Below are 25295 nucleotides of genomic sequence, written 5' to 3'. Positions count from 1 at the left end.
CATCCTCTGTTGGACATTTCTGACATATGCAGACAGACGCCTGTTGTAGATGCCAGTGATTCTGCAGTACTGACTTTCCTTCTGACCCTGGTTTCATCGTTACAGTTTATGATGACAGTCTGTCCATTTCTGAGTCCTTGTAATATTTGTTCCTGAATCTTTTTTGCTTTGTTTTTTCCTGTTCGTAACTGACTGTTATCTGATTTCACAGCCGTCACATCACCAGTGATGACATAGAAAGCAGAATGAAATCAGAACTGAATCTGATCTCTGAGCACCAACACAAAAGAAAGTAACAGGAAAAACACATAAATTAAACTTGAGATGTTCAGACGGCTCATACAATAGTAAGGAACTCAAATCTCACATCAAATAATTTGATTTGGCATATTCACACTGCTATATTAACTTAATTTAGTTCTGTAAACCGGTCCAACATACCTCAGTTATTTAAATATTAAACAGAATATACTGTAAAATGCAATACAATTAATTGTATATGTTGTTAAATTAGCTATATATTTTGTTAAACAACCAGGTTATGTGATGAGGGTTAACAAAAAATTAGATTAAGTACATATATGTTGTAATTTGTTAAAGTGTACACTGCATCACATTAGGCACACAAAAAACAAGGTCAGATTCAAGTGACTTCAGCTCTGAATGTGAACTCAGCTCAATTTCTAAACCATCAATAAGCAGGCTCTCCTTCTGCAAACTTTTTTTCCATGAGTGGGCAGTTTGTCCTCTCTGATGAAATTCGAACCCGTTATTGCATTCTTATCTGTTCGCTTTCAAACGCCTGTTCTGGGCGCAGAGTTCTGTTTCTGTGCTGCGTCTTACATGGACTTTGCCACCAGACAGCAGGATCCTGCTGAGTGGAACAGCGGAGAAACGGGAGCACTGCAGGATGATCTGTCCGGAGTCAAAGGGGAGCAGAGCACAGGGGAGGACAATGCAGGAAACAACCACCAAACCTTTTACACTGGTTCTGTTCTGTGTAGCTCAGCAAACGGGAGCACCTACAGCTGCAGGGAGGCGGCACCAATTTGCTAATTCTCCACACAGTCATATGATCACCGCTTTGCAATGCAGGTGATGATTATTTATTTTTTCTTAAGTGTCTGTGCTGCCCACTGTGTGTCATGAAAAAAATGCGCCCCGGGAAGCTGCCCGCTTCACCCGCATCAAAAACCGCGACTGGGCGGCCATCTTGGAAAATGGCTGCCTCTATGATGCCCCCTATAGCCAAAAAAATAATCTTTAAGGTATGCTCAAATACTGTGCCAAATTTAATGCTTTTATTGTCAAAGTCACTATTCATCCACATATCTGTTCCACTATAAGAGGTAAGGTAAAAAGTCACATTCTGTTTCAATCTGTTCTTTTTTTTGTTTGTTTGTTTTTGTTTTTTGAGTGGCAGAGGTGACAGCCCATTAGAGTAGAGTGGCACCGTGATGTCAGTAGCTGGTCTCTGTATAAACACTTAATTTATGTGTTTATAGGGCATGTTTCTCACATATTCTGTAAAAGCTAGTGAGAAATAAACACTTATAAAACTGAAAACGCTGTTTTTGGAACCTAATAACGCCTCTGAAGTCATTTACAAGACATTTAGCGGACATTTGCGTGATGACATCATAGGCTGGTAGGTAGCTGCAAACTCAATATTGTTTGTAAATATAACCTCTTTGTCATATATTATGTAAATGCTAGTGAGAAATAAATACTTTTAAAACTGAAAACAGTGTTTTGGTAACCTGATAACACCTCTAGAATGAATTAAATGACATTTTGCAGGTGTCAGCGTGCACACTAACTTCCGCTAGCTTAAAGCTAACTGCCGCTTTTGTCAAAAACTCATAAAATGTAAATATTGTTTATGATGGATTGATTGATTGACTGATAGAGGGGTTTTATTGTACAAATTATAGGTAAGACAAAAGGATCTTAACTAATGTAAATAACAATAAATGTATAATATATATATATATATATATATATATATATATATATATATATATATATATATATATATATATATATATATATATATATATATAAACTAGCTGGGGTATTGATGATGTATTATAAATATAATAGTTAATGGGCTAAAGTTTGTCCAGCAGAACTATAAGAAGTGGACTCCCCAAACTAAGTGGAAATACTTGGTTAAAAGACAGACACATTTGAAGTCCTTCATGCAGACTTTGTTTTGCAGTCAAATTTATAACAAAATTACACACAAAAGGTAGGTAACAGTAAATGTAAATATCAATGAATCAAAATTGAGGTAGTGGTGTATTTCACTGTTTTTACATTGCAATTTTACAAATATAAAATTAATGTATTCAGACAGGAAGGCAAACTGGGTTGTACAGGACAGTCAGGTGCTTAACAGTTGAGAACATAAAGTACCTGAAGAAAGGGATTAAATAAACAGAGATGGCCAACACATATACTGGGCTGGAAATATGTGGTCATACCCACAGCCTCAGCCTAAGCATGTTGTTGTTTGGCTGGAAATTTGAATCTGCCTGGTCATACCCACAGCCTCGGCCTAAGCATGTTGTTGTTTTGCTGAGTGTGCTGAGTGTGCTGTAGAAAGGGATTAAATAAATAGAGATGGCCAACACATATACAGGGCTGGAAATTTGAATCTGCCTGGTCATACCCTCAACCGGCTATTTTGGGGGTAATTTTCAGTTCAACTTTTTAAAAATGGTACCAGTTTGTTCCCCATGTCATGAGGATTCAGAATATATATAGTTTTTAGGGCTACATATTATAGTTTCGGAGTTTATCCCGGACAGACAGAAAGACAGACAGAAGTGACAGCATGAAAAGCACATGGTACAACACTGTATGGTCTTACATAAATGGCTATTTTGGGGGTAATTTTCAGTTCAACTTTTAAAAAAATGGTACCAGTTTGTTCCCTATGTCATGATTCAGAATATATATAGTTTTTAGGGCTACATATTATACTTTGGGAGTTTATCCCGGACAGACAGACAGACACACGTAGCCTTTTCAATCAGGCTGACATTTGCCATTTGGCATGCTTATGTGTTTTGTGCCAAGAATGAATGCTGTGAAAACGGAAAGTTGATAAGACAAGTATTTTGGGAGAAATGAGCAATAGTAGCTAGTTTGGGGTTTGGTGGTTTTAAATGTTGCTGTTGTGGTTGATGTTAATTTAATAGTGTTGTTAGTGTCATTGATTTATTGTGCTTTTGTAGTTCAGTTGGTTTAGTCAGTTTAGATAAGTGTTATAAGAGTGAAACAAAGAGACTTACACTCTTTCTGTAATCAACAGATCCTCCAGAAGGCTGACAGCATCTTATCATTGTCAGGTCATGTTCTTTTAGGGGAGTTTTCTCTGCTTCCTTCAGGACGCCGTTATGCTTCCCCGGTGTGTAAAACCAACCATTTTTTAAAGTCGTTTATCCCTTCGGTGATTCGACTTTTAAATGCTCCATAGGCCTGCCATGTTTTATTTATTTATTTATTTATTTATTTATTCTTGCTATCCATTTTAACTCAAGTCAGCTTTTATTTGTTTTTATTAGTTTTGCTGTTGTTATATGTTGTTATGTTATTGTGTTTTTTTTGTTGCTTTTTTTTTTTTTACAGACTGCTCAAATGAAATTTTCCCCTTGTGGGATTAATAAAGTTGTTTGATTGATTGATTGATATGTTGCTGTCAATACGAGTGATGTTAAGTGTTATGTTGGCACATGAATGAAATATGTACTGCTTTTAATGTCTTCCACCACCATCTCTTTTTGTCAGATTAAAAGTATCTGCGTATTGCAGTAAAACAAACAGCTGTGCATGCGTGTGTGCAATTTTAACCACGCACAAACTGGGGAGAGCTGATATTTGCCATTTGGGTCAAGGATGAACAGCGCCAAAACAGAACGTTGATAAGACTAATATTTTTATAGAAGCTACATATATTAGCTAACAACACTGAACAAATGGACACTGATATTTACATTCTGGACTCACACGCCAGTCCAGCAGGGGGTAGTAAATCATCAATATATTAAAAGCGCAAGTGTGTGATTTTATTTAGTAAGTTCAGGGTAAGTACATAACATAATTGTAAATATGTTAAAAATACATGGAAAATGCAAGAAAATTAAAACACTTATTTCCACTGTGGTCCATTTCAAAATCAAATGACAAAATAGAAGTAAAAATAGAATAATAACAGTAATAATGATAATATTAATGATAATAGTAGTGTGTGTATATGACAACAATAACCTAAACAGTTTATAAATCCTTTAAGACAGTAAGCTAACATTAAAAAAATTACGTAATTAAGAGTAAATAAAAGGGTTGAGTTCTTCTTCTAAAAACTGTTGAGGTGTAATGTCTAAGCTTCTAAAAACATTCTGGAATCACACAGTGATTCACAGTGGGATGCCAATTAAACAACTGCAAATTATAAAGAAGACAATGCTCATACTTGTGAGGGTATTTTAGTATTGTGTTATATTTTAAATCCTGTACCAATAATTGTTACCAGGACTGTACATGTACTGTAGGCGTGTAATGCAGCATTTTCCTGAAACTTACAGAGATACAAACATTTCACAAAGTACTCCACAATTCAACAAGTGACAAAAGAAACCAAAAATAAACAAATGGAAAACATTGTTGCTGACAAAAGTGGATGCCACTCTGAAAAAAACACTGTCAATGTAAAGGCTAACAGCTAAATGTTAACCCTTTCAGCATTACTTTTGTGTGACCCCATGTTGTATGACAAATAGTCAGTGAAAAGATTTCTGAGCCCACCGGCCCCTGGAAGTTTGGTGTCGCTAGCCATATTCTCTGCATTTCTATGGAGTCGCTGCTGGCTCAGGGGTTTTAGACAAAAGGGTTTCACTGTGGGGTAGGTATAAAAGGAAGGGGTTAAAACAGGTAGGGCACAGTTTGGCGCAAGAGCAGGAACAGCAGCAGCTCCAGCAGCAGCAGCAGCAAAATGACTTCCACCGGGATGAACATGAGTCGGGTAAGCTCCGCAGTGGCTTCCATTCTGCTATTACTAGTCCGGTGATGCCACCAAAATCTCCAGGGCTTCCAGTGCAGAAGGTCCGAGGATTGTGATTCATGCATGACCATGGCTTTAAAAATAGAACACCTGAAACGATCATTTTTTATGGCAGTTTTGCAGTTGCATTTGGTTGGAGCTTTGTGTTAATCATACCCTGAAGTCACACAGTTCTGTATTTGTGCTTGTATGAACTGTGTGAATAAAAGCAGCTGTTGTAGCCCACCAGACCTCGGTTTTAGAAATAAAAGAAAAGCGCCCGTCACGGTAACTTTGCGCATATGATGGTCTATGTCCACAATGCTTGAATGCATTGTGTTCTCATCACCACAGTACTGCACACACAGATAGACACGTTATGCTACATCTACAACTACTAATGTGTAAAAGTCTTCCAGAACAGCCTTATTATATTCCTTCACCCAGGTAACATATTAATTTCTGTCATCCCAACACAGTGTCACAAAAGTACGCTAAAGATTATGTACAGCGGTATCCGACTCACTTGTCTGTGGTTTGAAATTATGCATGGGAACGGGCTGTGGCAACTGTGATAGACTTTGTGTAATACTTGGCCTCGGCCTGGAGTTGTTGTGACTCGGCCTTGGCCTCAGAGACCCATGACTTGGACTCGTTATGGCCTCGGGGGAGTTGCACTCGACTTCATCATTGTTGTGTTGACAGTTCATTCGCTCACTGCAGTTTTAACAGGTTCATGCCTGGCTTTTTCAAAGCCTAGGGAACGTGTCTATCACAAAACCTGCAAAAGTTTCTTTTACTGATGTTTGTCAGCTTGGTGCAAATTTGAAACTTAAGTGTGTAATTTGGGCTTCATCCTGTATCCAGGAAAAAGTTTGAATCTCCACCATTTGGTCCTTCCATCTGTGGACAAGAAGAGTAAAGTGTAAAATCAGATTTTTGTCACCAGAAGCAGTATTGAATTTGGACACCTGTTAGCAGTGCTTCTTATGTAGCTTATACACAGGCGTCCAACCAAGCTTTGCCTGTCTTTTAGATCATCTTCTACGAGGACAGGAACTTCCAGGGTCGTTCCTATGAGTGTATGGGTGACTGTGCTGACATGTCCTCCTACCTGAGCAGGTGCCACTCCTGCAGGGTGGAGAGAGGTTGCTTCATGGTCTATGACCGCACCAACTACATGGGAAACCAGTATTTTCTGAGGCGGGGCGAGTATTCCGACTACATGAGCATGATGGGCATGAATGACTGCATCAGATCCTGCCGTATGATCCCCATGGTAAGATGGAACGCTTTACAAAATCAATTGTGGAACAGATGGTGAGACTCACAGCATGTTTGGGTTAAACGCTGTCCTTTCTGCACCACAGTACAGGGGATCCTACAGGATGAGGATCTATGAGAGGGAGAACTTTGGAGGTCAGATGTATGAACTGATGGATGACTGTGACAACATCATGGACCGTTACCGTATGTCAAATTGCATGTCCTGCCATGTGATGGACGGCCACTGGCTGATGTACGAGCAGCCCCACTACAGAGGAAGGATGATGTACTTCAGGCCGGGCGAGTACAGGAGCTTCATGAACATGGGCTGGAGCGGCATGAGGTTCATGAGCATGAGGCGCATCTCGGATTCCTGGTATTAGACCCAATTTGCACTAAATAAATTTGTCCCCAACTGAGATACTGTCATGTTTTTTGTTATTTCTTTCCTGTCTTAAACTGCAGTGTTCCAAAAAGTAGTACATCTTATATTTATACAGTTGGCAACTAAGGCAAGTAAGGCAAATTGTGTCTTTCTTTCTAATGAACAAGAGGAGAAGGAAAAAGGTATAAGTGCTACAGGATATCATTTTTGCCTTTTTATCTCATGACATCTACGTAGAAATACAGATCATTTTATCATAATTGGACCACTGCAGAATACAGGGTGGTGCCAAGGTATACAAGGAGTTTTGAGTTTTAAGAAAACTCGGAATTCGCAGTTACTTCCACTTATGTACATGGTTGTTATCCAGGACCCAGTCTGGTTCCATGCTGCCACGGATGCAGTGACACACAACACTTGTACGTGCTCCCAGACTGGGCTTGTCTGTTTAGGTTATGCTTAAGGTCATAGGTTATGGTTAGGGCTATGTCTGAGCTGGTTTGCTTCCAGCTGATCATCATTATAGCTGCAGCCTTTCTTCCAGCCTCAAGGGGGGCGCTGGATCCATAGTACACTTAAACCATCAGCATTGCCAGTTAACATTGTCTAGTGACTAAAAATTACCATCTAGTAATGAGCGACAAATCTGACAACTTTTATTTCACACAACCTGGTCACTTGGTAAATACATAGTTGAATCTAATATATCAAAAAAACAGCAAACAAGTAAATGAACAACAAACTTATTGCTATATAGTCCCCACCCATCTTCTTTACCCCCACCCTATGAAAAAACAACAAAACAAAAACTGCAACCAACAAGCAAACAAAACAATCCAACCTTTTCAAGAGAAAAGAATGCAGTTCCAACATACTCTCAGCTGTTCAGCTTCCTGCCATATGCAGTTTAGATGTGATTACATCATCACATAATTTAGTGACTTTTAGGGACATTTCAGATAGACAATATTGACTTCTCGTGAGAATTTTTTTTTTTTTTTCTAGCAAAACTACAGGACAGTCCAGTATGTGGGTCTCTTTCTCCCATTAGCTGCTCAAATAAAGATTATCTCCACCTCCTCAGTTCCTCTGTCCATTTTTCAAGAGTCCGCAAATCCCACTTCTGACACCAAGGTAGCAGTTTTAGCTACAATATTGACAATACAAAGTCTACAGTGTTAATAATAGCTCCTGTGACCTATACACCAGCATCATGTAAACCAGGGGTGGCCAAGTTCGGTCCTCGAGAGCCACATTCCTGACACTCCTAGTTGTCTCCCTGTTCCTGAATCCAATGAAAGGCTCATTAAAAGTCTTCTAACGAGTCTTTCATTGGATTCAGGTGTGTTGGAGCAGGGAGACAACTAAGAGTGTCAGGAATGTGGCTCTCGAGGACTGAACTTGGCCACCCCTGATGTAAACAAACAGCAAACAACAACACAAGACAAATGTTATTAAATTATTTACACTGTGTACAGTAACCGTGGCAATTTTTGTTAAATCTAAATCCACATTGTTTGAGGTCCACAGAGGTCTCAACAAGGTCACAAAATGACAACAAGCATAAACCACAATAAAAATAACCAGAACAATGGAAGGTCCCAGGAGTCACTGCTGGTCTCAGTTCAAAGAGAGCCCCTCCTCTGGTTTGAACTCATTCTACACTCAACAAAAATATAAACACAACACTTTTGGTTTTGCTCCCATTTTGTATGAGATGAAATCAAAGATCTAAAACTTTTTCCACATACACAATATCACCATTTCCCTCAAATATTGTTCACAAACCAGTCTAAATCTGTGATAGTGAGCACTTCTCCTTTGCTGAGATAATCCATCCCACCTCACAGGTGTGCCATATCAAGATGCTGATTAGACACCATGATTAGTGCACAGGTGTGCCTTAGACTGCCCACAATAAAAGGCCACTCTGAAAGGTGCAGTTTTATCACACAGCACAATGCCACAGATGTTGCAAGATTTGAGGGAGCGTGCAGTTGGCATGCTGACAGCAGGAATGTCAACCAGAGCTGTTGCTCGTGTATTGAATGTTCATTTCTCTACCATAAGCCATCTCCAAAGGGGTTTCAGAGAATTTGGCAGTACATCCAACCAGCGTCACAGCCGCAGACCACGTGTAACCACACCAGCCCAGGACCTCCACATCCAGCATGTTCACCTCCAAGATCGTCTGAGACAGAAACCTGTCAGAAACCGTCTCAGGGAAGCTCATCTGCATGCTCATCGTCCTCATTGGGGTCTCGACCTGACTCCAGTTCGTCGTCGTAACCGACTTGAGTGGGCAAATGCTCACATTCGCTGGCACGTTGGAGAGGTGTTCTCTTCATGGATGAATCCCGGTTCACACTGTTCAGGGGTGTCATGTGGATGAGCGGTTTTCTGATGTCAATGTTGTGGATCGAGTGGCCCATGGTGGCGGTGGGGTTATGGTATGGGCAGGCGTCTGTTATGGATGAAGAACACAGGTGCATTTTATTGATGGCATTTTGAATGCACAGAGATACCGTGACGAGATCCTGAGGCCCATTGTTTGCCATACATCCAAGAACGTCACCTCATGTTGCAGCAGGATAATGCACGGCCCCATGTTGCAAGGATCTGTACACAATTCTTGGAAGCTGAAAATGTCCCAGTTCTTGCATGGCCGGCATACTCACCGGACATGTCACCCATTGAGCATGTTTGGGATGCTCTGGACCGGCGTATACGACAGCGTGTACCAGTTCCTGCCAATATCCAGCAACTTCGCACAGCCATTGAAGAGGAGTGGACCAACATTCCACAGGGCACAATTGACAACCTGATCAACTCTATGTGAAGGAGATGTGTTGCACTGCATGAGGCAAATGGTGGTCACACCAGATACTGACTGGTATCCCCCCCAATAAAACAAAACTGCACCTTTCAGAGTGGCCTTTTATTGTGGGCAGTCTAAGGCACACCTGTGCACTAATCATGGTGTCTAATCAGCATCTTGGTATGGCACACCTGTGAGGTGGGATGGATTATCTCAGCAAAGGAGAAGTGCTCACTATCACAGATTTAGACTGGTTTGTGAACAATATTTGAGGGAAATGGTGATATTGTGTATGTGGAAAAAGTTTTAGATCTTTGAGTTCATCTCATACAAAATGGGAGCAAAACCAAAAGTGTTGCGTTTATATTTTTGTTGAGTGTATATGGAATTCAACCTGTTTTGACTCATGTGTGACATCAGAAACTTGGACCAAGGCAAAATGGTTGATACAGTTTTTAAAAAGGACACTTTTGGCATGTACAATTGTAAAAATAAGTAAAGTATAAATAAGTAAAAGCAAAGTATAATTTAGGAAAATTATTACTAAAGTATAAGATGCATCCACTACACTAGTTTGTCATGTGCAGCGGACAAGATGGCCAAGTGACTGGGGAAGAGGTGGGAAAACCTAATGACGCAATGGCAAAACACTCTGTAGGTTGGACTGTCTCATTTCAGAATGGTTTGTTCAGCCTCTGCTGTCTCTGAAGGTCAGATGTTCTACTAGACTTTGGAGTAATTTTTAAACAGTATAAGAAACACTTTGAATTCAGAATATGCTATTCATTTAAAATGTGATATTTTCCCAAGAGACTCACAGACCATTAGGTCTCTCACCCACCACCACTGACACCCTCTTTCCAAAGGGAGCACCAGCTTCTTTGCATTTAAAGCCACAGGTAAAGAAATTGGCTAGTTACACCTGAAACTGCCTTTTGCATCATCTATGACAATTTACATATTTTAACATCTGTTTTAGAACACCTGGTAACCTATCATTAGCTTGATAAAAAAGTCAATAAGCTAACCCCTACAAACCACAGTTCTAGCATATCTAAATTATAACAAGTAAAAGAAATATTGAAACGTGCCTCAGTGGAAGATTGTAAAGGCTCATCATTCCATCTTTGTTTTGGATTCTTTCGTGCTTTTTTCCTCTCTCGTCTTCCTCCAGAGAACATCCAATCCGGTGAACGAGGAGAAATCGATGTAAGAATCATCCTAATGAGGATCAGAAACATCTTAATAAAGACCTATAATCCACCACTTAATCCCTCATTACAGTCATCTGCATTCACTGTTGCTCCGTACGCCGCATGTGACCGCACATTCAAGCCCATTGTATTGTTCTACCTCACTTCATCCCTCACCCAGAGCTATACCTCTCTTTGTCTCCCCTCAGTGTCAGTTATATTTGATCTGCTCTCATTAGACTTTTAGACGAGATGAGCAGAAGAGGCTGGAAATAGTGCTTTTGTGTGCAGTTCTATGCTATCTCCTGTCTGAAATGGAAAATGAGACATATGCGTAATGAGTAAGAGGTGGACTGGGACTTGCTGTCCGACACAGACATATGAAGGGCATTGTGTTTAGAAAGTGATGTGACTGATACTGTTAAAGGACACACTTCTCAGCCAGTGGCTCTATCAGTCATTATGACTTTTAGAAAGTTGCTCTGAAGTGGGACAGATGGATTAAGGTTTAATGCTGTGCACGTCTGAGTCTGTGGTTTAGGTTAGTACAGAATTATCACAGAAGTTCGAGAAGTATTACCAACACAGAAAGTGAAAATCAGGATTTACTGAGCGGAAAACACTGGCAAAGTTTTGAACTTTGGCCACTGGGCAGAAGTGTTTGGAGATGCTCATATCTTTGCAGGAGAATGAAGCTACAAATCTATTGGGTTCTGGTGGTGCTTGTTTTATTCTATGGTTGGGAGACTTGAATGCTAACTATGAGTGACCTAATGTTCCTGGGTATGATTGCAATGACTTTCTGTCAAGTGAGTGGTTACTTCTTGTCACTCAAATGAGAAGTACCACTCAACAAAAATATAAACGCAACACTTTTGGTTTTGCTCCCATTTTGTATGAGATGAACTCAAAGATCTAAAACTTTTTCCACATACACAATATCACCATTTCCCTCAAATATTGTTCACAAACCAGTCGAAATCTGTGATAGTGAGCACTTCTCCTTTGCTGAGATAATCCATCCCACCTCACAGGTGTGCCATATCAAGATGCTGATTAGACACCATGATTAGTGCACAGGTGTGCCTTAGACTGTCCACAATAAAAGGCCACTCTGAAAGGTGCAGTTTTATCACACAGCACAATGCCACAGATGTCGCAAGATTTGAGGGAGCGTGCAGTGCAATTGGCATGCTGACAGCAGGAATGTCAACCAGAGCTGTTGCTCGTGTATTGAATGTTCATTTCTCTACCATAAGCCGTCTCCAAAGGCGTTTCAGAGAATTTGGCAGTACATCCAACCAGCCTCACAACCGCAGACCACGTGGCGGTGGGGTTATGGTATGGGCAGGCGTCTGTTATGGACAAAGAACACAGGTGCATTTTATTGATGCCGTTTTGAATGCACAGAGATACCGTGACGAGATCCTGAGGCCCATTGTTGTGCCATACATCCAAGAACATCACCTCATGTTGCAGCAGGATAATGCACGGCCCCATGTTGCAAGGATCTGTACACAATTCTTGGAAGCTGAAAATGTTCCAGTTCTTGCATGGCCGGCATACTCACCGGACATGTCACCCATTGAGCATGTTTGGGATGCTCTGGACCGGCGTATACGACAGCGTGTACCAGTTCCTGCCAATATCCAGCAACTTCGCACAGCCATTGAAGAGGAGTGGACCAACATTCCACAGGTCACAATTGACAACCTGATCAACTCTATGCGAAGGAGATGTGTTGCACTGCATGAGGCAAATGGTGGTCACACCAGATACTGACTGGTATCCCCCCCAATAAAACAAAACTGCACCTTTCAGAGTGGCCTTTTATTGTGGGCAGTCTAAGGCACACCTGTGCACTAATCATGGTGTCTAATCAGCATCTTGATATGGCACACCTGTGAGGTGGGATGGATTATCTCAGCAAAGGAGAAGTGCTCACTATCACAGATTTAGACTGGTTTGTGAACAATATTTGAGGGAAATGGTGATATTGTGTATGTGGAAAAAGTTTTAGATCTTTGAGTTCATCTCATACAAAATGGGAGCAAAACCAAAAGTGTTGCGTTTATATTTTTGTTGAGTGTATTTTGGCCCTGTGGTCAGTTTCTCTGTGCATGATCCAGCGTGCAGGTACCCGAGTGTTGAGGACACCAGTGGCTATAGAAGGCCAAGGGAACATCCACACTTCACCTGGCTGCAGCAGATAGATGTTTCTTTTACAGCATTATAGTCCATGGGGGCTTCTGTCTAATATCAGAATTGGACAAACTATAATGTAAATAATATGTACAACCCAGTCTTACGGATTGTCATGATTCAGCAGCACAAAATATACATTCATCTATTGGTTTGTCATATTGTAATGAAAAGTGAAAAACTTTCGTCATGGGAGCACAAATTCATTCTAATTCATTCCGTGATGCTGCATGTAATTAAAAGTTGGCGTGGTTATGGTTAGGGTTAGGGGAAGGAGTAGGGTTAGGTTTGGTTAAGGTTAGGGTTGGGGGTAGGAGTAGGGTTAGTAATAGTGAGTATAAAAAAGACGTAGACTGCTGGGGGGTTCCCATGATGCATTGTTTCTTTCTCTTTTTGCTCTGTATGCACCACTCTGCATTTAATCATTAGTGATCGATCTCTGCTCCCCTCCACAGCATGTCTTTTTCCTGGTTCTCTCCCTCAGCCCCAACCAGTCCCAGCAGAAGACTGCCCCTCCCTGAGCCTGGTTCTGCTGGAGGTTTCTTCCTGTTAAAAGGGAGTTTTTCCTTCCCACTGTAGCCAAGTGCTTGCTCACAGGGGGTCGTTTTGACCGTTGGGGTTTTACATAATTATTGTATGGCCTTGCCTTACAATATAAAGTGCCTTGGGGCAACTGTTTGTTGTGATTTGGCGCTATATAAAAAAAATTGATTGAAATTGATTGATTGATAAAAAAAAAACCTCATGAAAATTTCAATAATTTTGTGACGGGAGGACAAAAAAACGTGAGACTGGGCTAAACATGTATATATCACGTACATGAATGAGCGGAGCTCTTCAGCATATCACCATGTCATTTAGGACCTTCAGACTTTTTTCAGTAAATGCTTCTGGGGAGCATTAGCATGGCTAAAACCTTCAGCTTGCCGCCAGACTCCCCCCAACTACATCCTTCTTAACCCCCTGCTATTTTAAGCATTTTTTCTTTATTTACATCTCATATGCTTGGAAAGTCCTCATCATCTCATTTACATAGGTCCTTCACACTTTAGCTTCAGTAAATGCTTCTGGGGAGCATTAGCATGGCTAAAACCTTCAGCTTGCTGCCCAGATTTCCCCCAACTACATCCTTCTTAACCCCCTGCTATTTTAAGTTTTTTTTTTTTTTTTTTTTTGCATCTCATATGCTTGGAAAGTCCTTATCATCTCATTTATGTAGGTCCTTCACACTTTAGTTTCAGTAAATGCTTCTGGGGAGCATTAGCATGGCTAAAAACTTCAGCTTGCTGCCCAGATTCCCCCCAACTACATCCTTCTTAACCCCCTGCTATTTTAAGTTGGTTTTTTTTTTGTTTGTTTGTTTTTGTTTTTTTTTGCATCTCATATGAAAGTCCTTATCATCTCATTTACATAGGTCCTTCACACTTTAGTTTCAGTAAATGCTTCTGGGGAGCATTAGCATGGCTAAAAACTTCAGCTTGCTGCCCAGATTCTCCCCAACTACATCCTTCTTAACCCCCTGCTATTTTAAGTTGTTTTTTTTTTGTTGTTGTTGTTGTTGTTTTTGTTTTTTTTGCATCTCATATTCTTGGAAAGTCCTTATCATCTCATTTACGTAGGTCCTTCACACTTTAGTTTCAGTAAATGCTTCTGAGGATAAGCATGTCTAAAAACCTTCAGCTTTTGGGGGGCTTTGCTCATATTATTTTCAATGCAAATCATCGCTTATACAGGCTGTTTCTTTTTTAAAAGAACATGTGCATTCAGCTACAGTTTCCCAGAATGCACATGGGTGACTCAAGCCAAGATTTGATCTGTTCCTTCTCTACTCCACTCCACAATGAAGATGTGACTGGTTTCAAATACACCATGTGGAGGGGGAAAGTCAGTTAAAACAAAAAATACCAAAGATAATTAGACTCTTTCAGAACAACACCACCTCAGCAAACAGGCACATTCCAAATATTGTAAAAAAGAAAGGTAATACGGAATTTTTTTTTTTAAACTGAAACAGAAGCATCTCTTTGTCTTGTGTGATGAACCTCATGAGGGGTCGATAATTAACCCAATAAAGCTGTAAAGGAGTCTGATTCTTAACACACTCTACGATGCTCTGTATTATTCTGTGTACTGAGGTGCGTAGGAGGAGGATACAGCAAAATAAATAAAAACTCATTAATTGTGTGGTTCCAAATCCCCCCCTGCAGCATGCTTACGCACCACAGACATCATTAGCACCAGTCAAAGAACCATCGTTATTCTGCCTGAATATGAACGCAGATCAAAGCTTCGTATAGTTCGTTGTCTTGTAACCTAAGGGAGGATTCTCAAAATCAGAGCCCCGTTTTTGGCAGGTTTCCATTATCTCACCTGATCTTGGCCTCTTGGGACACATACACACACACACACACACAAACACACACACACACACACACACAAGAAAATCACTCATCCACAGCATGAGATGCTGCTGAGATGGAGAATTTATTCAATGATGCACTCATTTTGAAATGGCAAAGAATGAAATTGGTATTTTTGGGGCTTCAAATTATATGGAGGTAATTTTGTACTTTTGTGTTATATAAAACCAAAGGAAGGTTTGTTTTAGAGTAAAATCAGATCACCTGTCATAACGCAAACACCAAGCATCATGTGTGCATTTGTGCTTTTCTCATATAATTTTATTATTTTTCTTATTGAGATCCTTCCCTCCTATCGACTACCTTTGTAGTCCGGTCAGGTCAGCACCACAGAACTGCCTTAGGTCCTGGATGGCAACCACCCAAGAAGACAACTGGTCCATTACCACCTTTTGAAAGTAACCATAATCCACAAGTCCAGGAATTTTAACTTCAGTTTATTTTTTCAATTTATTTTCATTTATATAGCTCCAAATCACAACAGAGTTGCCTCAAGGCGCTTCACACAAGTAACCCCCAGAGCAACTGAAGTCATTAAAATCCTGGATCTTAGTTCTGACCAGGACAATCGCAAGCCCAGACCCTTCAATTCATCACTCAGTTTCTCAAGTACTGTAATCAGGCTGTCCATTGATGCCTCGTAGACCACAGCATCATCTGCAAAGTCAAGATCAGTAAACTTTCCTGGCCTACAAAGGCACATAGGCTGCTGGTTTCCACAGCCCGAACAAACACCCAGTCCACGCAAGCATTGAATAGTGCAGGAGACAGAACACTTTCCTTATGAATGCCAGATTTACATAAGTCAGAAAGATTCTATAAATGAATGATGAATTGCAGAACAGATGACAAGAACGGTGAGAAGCAATAAATATGTAAATTAATTGTCTGTCTGGTTGGATGCCATCCTGGACCCAAGGTGGCTCCATAATGTGGTGGAAGCAGCAATGTGCAGTGACTGTTGCTAATGTATTTACGTCTGAACCTCAATCTTTGGACTAACCTCTATAATGTGGCCAACACTCCATGGGAGTGACAGAGGATGAAACCTCCCCAGAAAGTGATATTCTGCTGTGAGATCTTGGCTGTCATTGTCACCCATCTCCCGCCTCATTTCACACACACATTTGCATCTGTGGTCCTTGGGGCCTCGTCGGCACAACGTGTCTGATTCCCACTCAGATACCAGTAAGTCTAAAAGGGCAGGGAATTTTTTTAACGCTGGTACGACGGCCTCAGCATGACAGCTTGATCTCGTCCGTGTAACTGACTTCTTTAACATCCCACATTTGCCTCCCGCTCGCACACGGCGCCGACCACTCTCGTAAGCATTTACGTTCAAACAGGGTACGGCAGCTTGTGTCCTCGGGGCAGCTCACAGCTCTGCCTGTAACTGTTACCAGAACATGCATGTGCCAGCAAACACACAGCACCATAATCACACGTAACAGGGCTCCAGCCAATAGACAGCAGGCGCACGCTAGGCCTTGGGCGCCGCAGCCAGCCGTGACCACATCAGCCACACAGCTGCGATTGATCACTTAATAAACCGCATGAGACCAGACACAAGAAAAGAAACCAGTCAGTGTAAATTCAGCTTTTGAGGGGAGGTCAGTTTATGTGTTTCCAGCGGGTGTGCGAGCTCAGTTTGTGGGGCGATAGAGCCCCGACACAAATGGCCACCTCGCTGTCTCCAGCCATCACTGATAAGAGCTGTGTAGCAAAAAGGTGGAATGTGGGCTCCGCGCATTTCCCACTAACTGTTTATCCACCTCAGCTTTTCCCTGTTTGTTGGAAGCTTTGAAAAAGAAACAAACTGGAATTCAATCGACTCACAAACCCAGATAGTCAGGAAGTGGTGAATGGTGAGAAGACAGGAGACGGGCAAACCTATTGTGTAACACACACACACACACACACACACACTGCACTGGTTGCTGAGTGGTAGGTCAGATGCTGACCTTTGGCCTTTGACCTTATAATGGAGTGACAGGTTGAGTCTCGTTATCACTGCTCTGGGCTGAGCAGTGCATGAAAACAATGTTCAAAAGCAAACTGAGTTGCTGCCATTCGAAACAATTAAATTAGTTTTTTTAATTGCGATAAATAAGTATTTTATTTTTTGGAGAGTTTTCCAAATATCACATAACTTCTGTATTTCATTTTGTATCTTATTTATTGCATTTACAGTTTACAAATTACTTGATACTGAGAAGTAAATGGGCTGCTTTTCTACAGCACTTTTCCATCCAATACAGATGCTTAAAGTGCTTTACTTTTATGCCTCACACACACACACACACACACACACACAAACACACACACACACACACACACACACACACACACACACACACACACACACACACACACACACACACACACACACACACACACACACACACACACACACACACAGGATTTTGTGGTCACAAGCCTGGATGTCTAACCTCCAGGTCAACCCAGTTATACAGCTTCATGATGAAATGGTGCAGAGAAGTGCACGCCTTGACTGTTTGCAGCTCCACTGTGGTGGTCTACAGCTGTTAAACATGTAAAACAGAGTCACTGTCCACATACTTGTGGATCTGACTGTATTGCAGACTTTTCACAGTACTATATATCACTGTGTTTACCACCATAGTGCAAAGGTCTGCTGTCTGAAACTTCACTGATGATTTTATTTTGCTTCCACATGTTCATTTGCTGTGCTGAGATGATGAGCTGAATGTTCTAGTTTATGACCCAGGTGTCTTCTGGACTAAATTAACCTCTAACCTTTGTCACATTATTGCCACCCGGCAGTCTGAGTGTAAATAGGTAACACACCGGCAGGTCGCCCACTGACATCTTACTGGTTTAAAAGGAGTTTACTCACAGTGGAAGGACAACTGCATATTTCAATAAGAGATTTCTGACGTCCGCCAAAGGTTGACAAGAACTCAAAATAAAAGATAAGCGATTGACATCATGACCCGGACTTTACCTGGATCCAGATTCCACAACACAATGCAATTATTGCATACTGATCCAGAATGGTCTGACAGATCAAGATGGTGCAATCTGATATTTAATTCACAAGCTGAAACAAAATAGTGTCTTCTTGATCTTGGTTTTACATCATGATGTCATATCCATGAAGTAGTTTTGATGTAATCCTTAAAAGTCTAAAAAGTAAAATCCTGATCCAGAATCTGGGTCCAGATCCAGATCATTTCTTAAATTTTATGGAGTCTTCCAAGGCCTAACACCAGTGTGTGGTGAAAATTTGGTGAAAATCCCTTAAGTACGTAGTTTTGATGTAATCTTTAAAAATGGGACAAAGTTGAACCATACAGATTGAAATCCTGATCCAAAATTGGGATCCAAATCACCTCCAAACTTCAGTGGCGTCTTCCATGGCCTGATGTCTATCTGTGGTGTACATTTAATCACAATCCATGCAGTAGTTTTGATGTAATCCTGCTAAGAGCGAGACAGACAGACAAATAAATGAACGCAGCTGATTTTATTATGTCCTAATAATAAGAGCACTTTTTCCACAGAATCATTAAGCATCATCACAACCACCAGCTGTTATTGTGCACCCAGACTGATGAGATGTGACAACTCCAGAGAGGAGAACAGTGTGGGGATGATTTTGCAGTTATTTCACTCAAAGGGTTCTTCTTCTTGATCACTGCAGCACACTATGAAGAGGAAACATGATCAAAGGATGACATGCAGTAAATTATGCACCACGTGCATGTTATGGAATATGGTCTGTGCAGTTTAGAACAGATTTATTTGAACCTTAATTCTGATTTCAAACTCACTTTTGCCTAATGTTGCAAAGTGGGCAAACAATAAACTGCAAGTGTACTCATCAGAGCGCATCTGCACGCCAAGGTGCACGAGACACGTCAAAAGCAGGAACTGTGCTTGTAGATTAGTAGAATTGGTTCAGGAGTTACATGTTGTGGTCATTGTGTCTGAAGTACCAGTATTTGTGTGTAAACAATTGTGAAAAACTGTGAAATTGTGAAAATCCAAACTGAGGGCACAGTCAGAAATTCCAGCTGTCCAGCAGATGTTACCATCATAATGTTAAGAGGGTTTCATAATAGGATTTCCCTAAGTCATGGCTTCATATAGTGGTTTCAACTTATATATATTTTCTGAAGCAGCTGTTTTTTGTTGTCTTTTTCTTGCTTTTTGAGACAATGAATTTTGAAACAATAAATCATTTTCTGACATAATAGTAGGGTTGGAGGGTTATTAGGGTTAGAGTGAAACAGTGTTTGATCATTTTGAAACAATAATTTTCCAAAACAATTGTTTATTTCTCATTTCAAATGTGTGAAACTTTTCTGAAACAATCAAGTGTTTGTAAACGTTTGAAATAATAACTTTCTAAAAACAGTTGTTTCATTTAAGGTTCCAAGTGCCTTTAGACAGTGAATCATTTCCCGAAACATTTGAGTATTTAGAGAATTTTGAAACAACAAATTATTTTCTGAACCAAGTGCTTCATTTACTCATTTCAGTTACTTTGAGACAATCATTTCCTGAAACACCCGGAGTTTTTGTTGTTGTTGTTGTTTGTTTTGTTTTGTTTTTACAGTTTTGACGCAACAAATATTTTCTGAAACAATTGTTTCATTTAGCATTTCAAGTGTATCATTTCCAGGAAACGTTTTAATTGTATATTTTGAGAATTCTGAGACTGAATTATTTCCTCAATATTTTTTCATTTGTTACAAATTAAAGTATTAAAACTGAGGTGATGAATTCTTTCAAAGTTTCAAAAAGCTCAACATCCACTGGAGTAGCTCTGCCTTTGATTCAAACCCATATTCCAACTTTTACACAATATGTATGTTTTTCTCTTTACTTGTTAGGTAAGTACATAAAAAATGACACACAGAAAGGCAGCTCTTTCTCATAATGTTGATATAATGAAATGATTTTCCACCCCGTATCTACATCCATAACAGAAGCTAATGGGATGTTCTTTGGCGTATGACCCCAAGCGTCCACCACATTTTGTGAAACTCTGTCCATGTGTTTTTGGAGGATTCCTGGTCAGGTCAGGTCTGGCGTATACACTGATGTCACATCCACCACACGAGCGAACAGGGTTGGGGTAGGATTACTTTGAAAGAATACATGTGGATTACATGTATGTATGTACATACATTTGGATTACTTGTAATCTGATTACTTTTGGATTACATTTCAAAGTAATCCTACCCAACCTTGCGAGAGAACCACCCTGATTCCACCACATCCTGGTTGGACACCACTGAGGCCGATAATGTGGTGACAAATAAAATAAACACATAAACTCACAGGTATTACCTCTTGACTGGGGTAATGATGATAAGACTAGTTTTTCCTTGACGACAAGTTATTTCACTGTCCCATACATCCCGAACGAGGAGCCACGATGAGTGTGCACGTTAAAAATGTGTTGTTCTCTTTATCTGTGTCCTCAGTAGCACATGGGCAGACTATCAGTATCAGAGGAGCCGGGGGCGCCTTCCACCGTGTTGTTGACACAGCTGCAGTCTGGGTGTAAACCGCTGTGATCAGGATGCACCTCACTACTGACTTCCAGCTGATGTGCACTGAGACTGGAAAGACTTTCTCCACCCAGTGTGTGAAACCCGTCTGAGAAGAGTTTCTCTGACCTGCAAAGGAAAATGTCATAGCCACTGTTATTGGTAAAATAACTGGGATCAGTGTAACGTCACCAGTGAGAATATGTGCGGACGACAAACTTACAAGTTGCCAACTACACACCAAAACTTGGTTCCAGATGTTGAAGAGCAGCAGTTATTACAGATATATATTATACTGTAAGTGCATCTACATTTTTCCAACATCAGACAGAAATTCAGGCGATCACCAGCAAAAATCCAAGAGAAAAGAGAAGCAGAGGGAACGAGTCCAGCTTTGACCAGAAGGGAGCAGTGGGGCTCTCAGATGAATGAGTGGTTTGGTTTGTTTCACAAAGCCAAACATCTGAAACAAACGCTGACTTTGTGAGCATCACATCTGATCCCAGATCTGAGAGGCCACAATCCAGATCTTCACATCTGGTATCAAAGTGTCAGTGACAGAGAAGACGTGCGCTGTGGGCTGGTAGGAAAAGGAAGGTATCATGGTGGATAAACGGACCTTTGTCTGCCTCTTGAACTTATCCGTGAGTGCTGAAACACTTTGTGGGAGTGCTTATTTTAACAGTCCCACTGACAAAAATTCAGTGCTCTGACATCTATAACACCATGGAACCCATTATGATCCAGGAGTGTATAAGGGTGATTCTTTAACTACGAGCACTATTGGCCTTGTAAATGTAATTTCCACCACACCATTGCCTTACAATATAAAGCGCCTTGGGGCAACTGTTTGTTGTGATTTGGCGCTATATACATGTGCTCTGATGTCACTGTTTATCTCCATAGAAACTACCCAAACAATCTTTCATACAAACTGTTTAAAGGGACATTACAGTGTTGTGGTGGAAATTACGGCAATAGTGTGGGACAACTACATTTTGTTTAAAAAAATCACAACAGTTGTATGACATTGAATACCCCAATTATGTTTTGATTATTTTACTGATATTTTATTCAGAGATATTTTAAATCATTAGAAAAAACGTTTCTTTACCATTCATTTTTATCATTGAAGATCAAAAGTCTGGGTGTGGGACAAGCACAAAACAGCAATATTTGCATATAATGATGCTGAAAAAAGGTGAAAAAGTCATCATAGACTACTAGAACAAATTTCTTAACACACTTTCATTGTAAAGATAACTATAAAAGTGTGAAATTTCCCCTTTTTTCTGTTTTTCATACAATATGATCAAAGGACATAATAAATGCCCGTAGTCTAAGAATCACCCATAGAGGCTTTGCTGCTGATGTCATCAAGCTTCCATTCAACTCCAGTGCATATCATATGCTTTCATAGTTTGTTACCCTGTGAGTTGGAGAATCGGCAGTAGGGTATTGTTTTCACTGGTGTGTGTGTGTGTGTGTGTGTGTGTGTGTGTGTGTGTGTGTGTGTGTGTGTGTGTGTGTGTGTGTGTGTGTGTGTGTGTACGGACAAGATAGTAGTGGCTGGATACCTGCAGATATCTATCTAAATATGTTGGAGGTCAAAGGTCAAGGAAAACAAGGTTCCAAAAACACCTTTTTTCGTCTCAATAACCTAGAAGCCTACACTCTAAAAAATGAACCGCTGTCGCAAGAGAAAATGTGATGTAACAATGTGCATAGATTTTTTTTAATTATTTCAACTTAACCCTAGTTATTTCAACTTAAGAAGTCTTGTGGCATTAATTCAGTTGAAAGTTGAAATAACTAAGTTGAAATAACTTTAAAAAAAAATCTATGCAAATTGTTACATCAGTTTGTCTCGTTGAGACAAGAGTTCCTTTTAGAGTGTAAATGGATGATCTAAAACATATGTGGACCATCAAAATATTTGTGATTAATTGGTGCAAATGAATTCATGTGATGTCAAACGATGAAGCCATACAGAGTCAAAAACACCATTAGAGACAAATATATATTTACTTGTTCATTTATAATGTGCTGTGTGCAGCGTGCAGGGTGCGTATCAGCCCGCTGATGCATTTCATTTTATTTCTTTTTTGTGTAATTTTGCACTCCGTTAAATGTGCATCTGTGGAAATCCTTTTGTTGGGTCAGGTCAGGGAACATGACCTGCTGTGGCGTGTGTCACCACATCCACCACACCACAGAACTGCTGCAAGTCCAGCTGGATGGCAGGGAGACAGCTTGTCCAGCTTGTCCTGTGTGCTGCAGCCAGATGAAACGATAGCGTGTCCTTGGCCTTCTCCACTTCAACACTGAGGCACCTGTGTGCCGGATCATGTACGGAAAAACAGGCCAAATGTTCAAAATGTCCTAAATGATGCTGTCTCATTATGAAAGTGATACTCCTCTTCAATAGTGAAGTGATACTCCACACAAGAAGTATCGCTCTTGTTTCAAATTAAGGACAAAGTTCAGAAGTCCAACGGAAACAGACAAAGTGAAGCCGGCAGAGTTTGAATGCAATCACTAAAATTGTGCAGGCAAAAACACTCACCTTTCTGCTGTCGTCAGCAGAATCATCTGTAGCAGCAAGCGGTAGATAACGATTTGAGACATTGATTTATGAGTATAATTAGGTGGGTGATAATGTAGTTGATGAAGGTATAGTGGTGGGCGGGGCACCGGTGTCACAGTCATCGCCATTGTGACAGCTTGCCACGATACAGATTGTGCAATACTATTACAGTTTTAGCCAACTGCTTACACCCAAAAAGTGAACGCTGTGGCCTAAAACTTCAAATCCAAAACTTCTTGCAACAATAGCTAAAGCACAATGTGACAATACCTTAAACACATTTTCTGCTTTGCACTTTGCTTGCAATTCCTAAACACAGTTGTTGCAGAACTTTCCTACAACAGACACTTAAATCAAAGATAAAATACCTTGTTTTCATTGGGAGAACACTTTTAGTAAAAATGCAAAACACATCTGGTAATTGGAAATACTTGTGCACACATCTGAAAACACTCACACAGAAAACTCACCACCGACATAGAGCTCAGGTAAGACATTTTGTCAAATCTGCAGACATGGAGGCCATAAAACCCAGAGAAAGAGGAAGAGGACAAGGAAGACAAAGACAACGAGAGATACGTGGACAAAGACAAAGAAGAGCAAGAAGGAGAAATGTTTCAGATGAAATTTGAGCAACTTTGGTGGACCATGTGATCAACCACGGCTTCACAGTGATGGAAGCTGGACAAAGGGTCCACCCAAACCTCAGCTACCACACAGTGGATAGTACTGTCAAGTGCAATATCATTCTGATGTTACCATACCATGTATGTAAACTACAGTACTGTAAACACTTGTTTTCATTGTTTTGATTTGTGTTTTGAATTTTAACTGAACAGTACTCTGTCTTTCTTTAGGTATTTGTAAGAAATTTCTATTTCTTTGTTTAAAAAAAAAATGTAGAAATAACACTTTTGTTGCTAAATTCTGTAACTTTCAGCTCCTGTTTGAGAAAAAGTAAATACAAAGATTGTTTAAAATACATCAGTGTGTTGCTGTTGATTTGAAAGCATTTCAAAATGCTGCGTGTGTGTGTATCATTTTGTTGCTAGAATGACATTTTAGAAGGGATTGTTAGGTTTTGATTGTCGGGTTTCATTTTGACAGAGCTGTGAGAAGTTTTACAAGTGTTGTGTCTTATCTTGCTTGCGTGTAGAGTTTTGACACAGTGAGCCAAATTTTGCAAAATGTAAGCAATCGGCAAAAACTGTAAGACCATGATAAATCCATTTTCCCCCTTGTCTGTAATAGTACAGAACCCTCGCCAGGCTAGAAAAAAACACACACACACACACACACACACACAAAAAAAACCAAATGATTAATGATGCCAACTAAACAAATATTAATTAATTCATTCATTCATTCTCTATGCCCATTTACGCCAATCAATATAGGCCAGTTCTCCCACCCCTACATAACGGCATTTTAACCAGGGCGATATTAAAACAGCAACATCTGGATATTATTATTGTTTAGAAAATCCAGTTCTTACAGAGTAATTACGGTCTGCAGTGTAAAACATTTTCTTCATGTTTACCTGATATAATATTGAGTGTCACAGCACTCACTATCTGTCTTGTCCTGTTTGTCCTCACCACTGCAGCAAGTGAGAAGCTGGAAGTTTTATTATTTTCTAGGTTCCATGACCATGTGTGGGGTGCTGCTGCCAGGTGTGCATCAGCTATGTGTTGTAATTGAAAACAATAGAACATCCGCTTTACGAACATGTGAATTCAGCATTGCAATATTTTTAGTCACAATGCTCCAGCTGGACTGAAATCCCTTATGGATATTGAGTAAGGATCCAAGTGACTGATTCATGTGAATTTAC

At 40.3% G+C, this 25295-nt stretch overlaps 1 protein-coding gene across 1 annotated transcript; it reads left to right on the top strand.

Annotated features, from left to right (window-relative positions):
- Positions 1-843: 843 nt before the first annotated feature.
- LOC117509983 (gamma-crystallin M2-like) lies at positions 844-6717 on the top strand. Its single transcript, XM_034169591.1, is given in 3 exon segments — positions 844-988; positions 6043-6326; positions 6418-6717. Coding segments are annotated over 3 exon segments (708 nt in total). The 3' UTR covers positions 6697-6717.
- The last annotated feature ends 18578 nt before the right edge of the window (positions 6718-25295 follow it).

Source organism: Thalassophryne amazonica, chromosome 5 (genome assembly GCF_902500255.1).
Source record: "Thalassophryne amazonica chromosome 5, fThaAma1.1, whole genome shotgun sequence".
Taxonomy (NCBI): domain Eukaryota; kingdom Metazoa; phylum Chordata; class Actinopteri; order Batrachoidiformes; family Batrachoididae; genus Thalassophryne; species Thalassophryne amazonica.
This window is presented reverse-complemented; position numbering and strand designations above follow the sequence as displayed.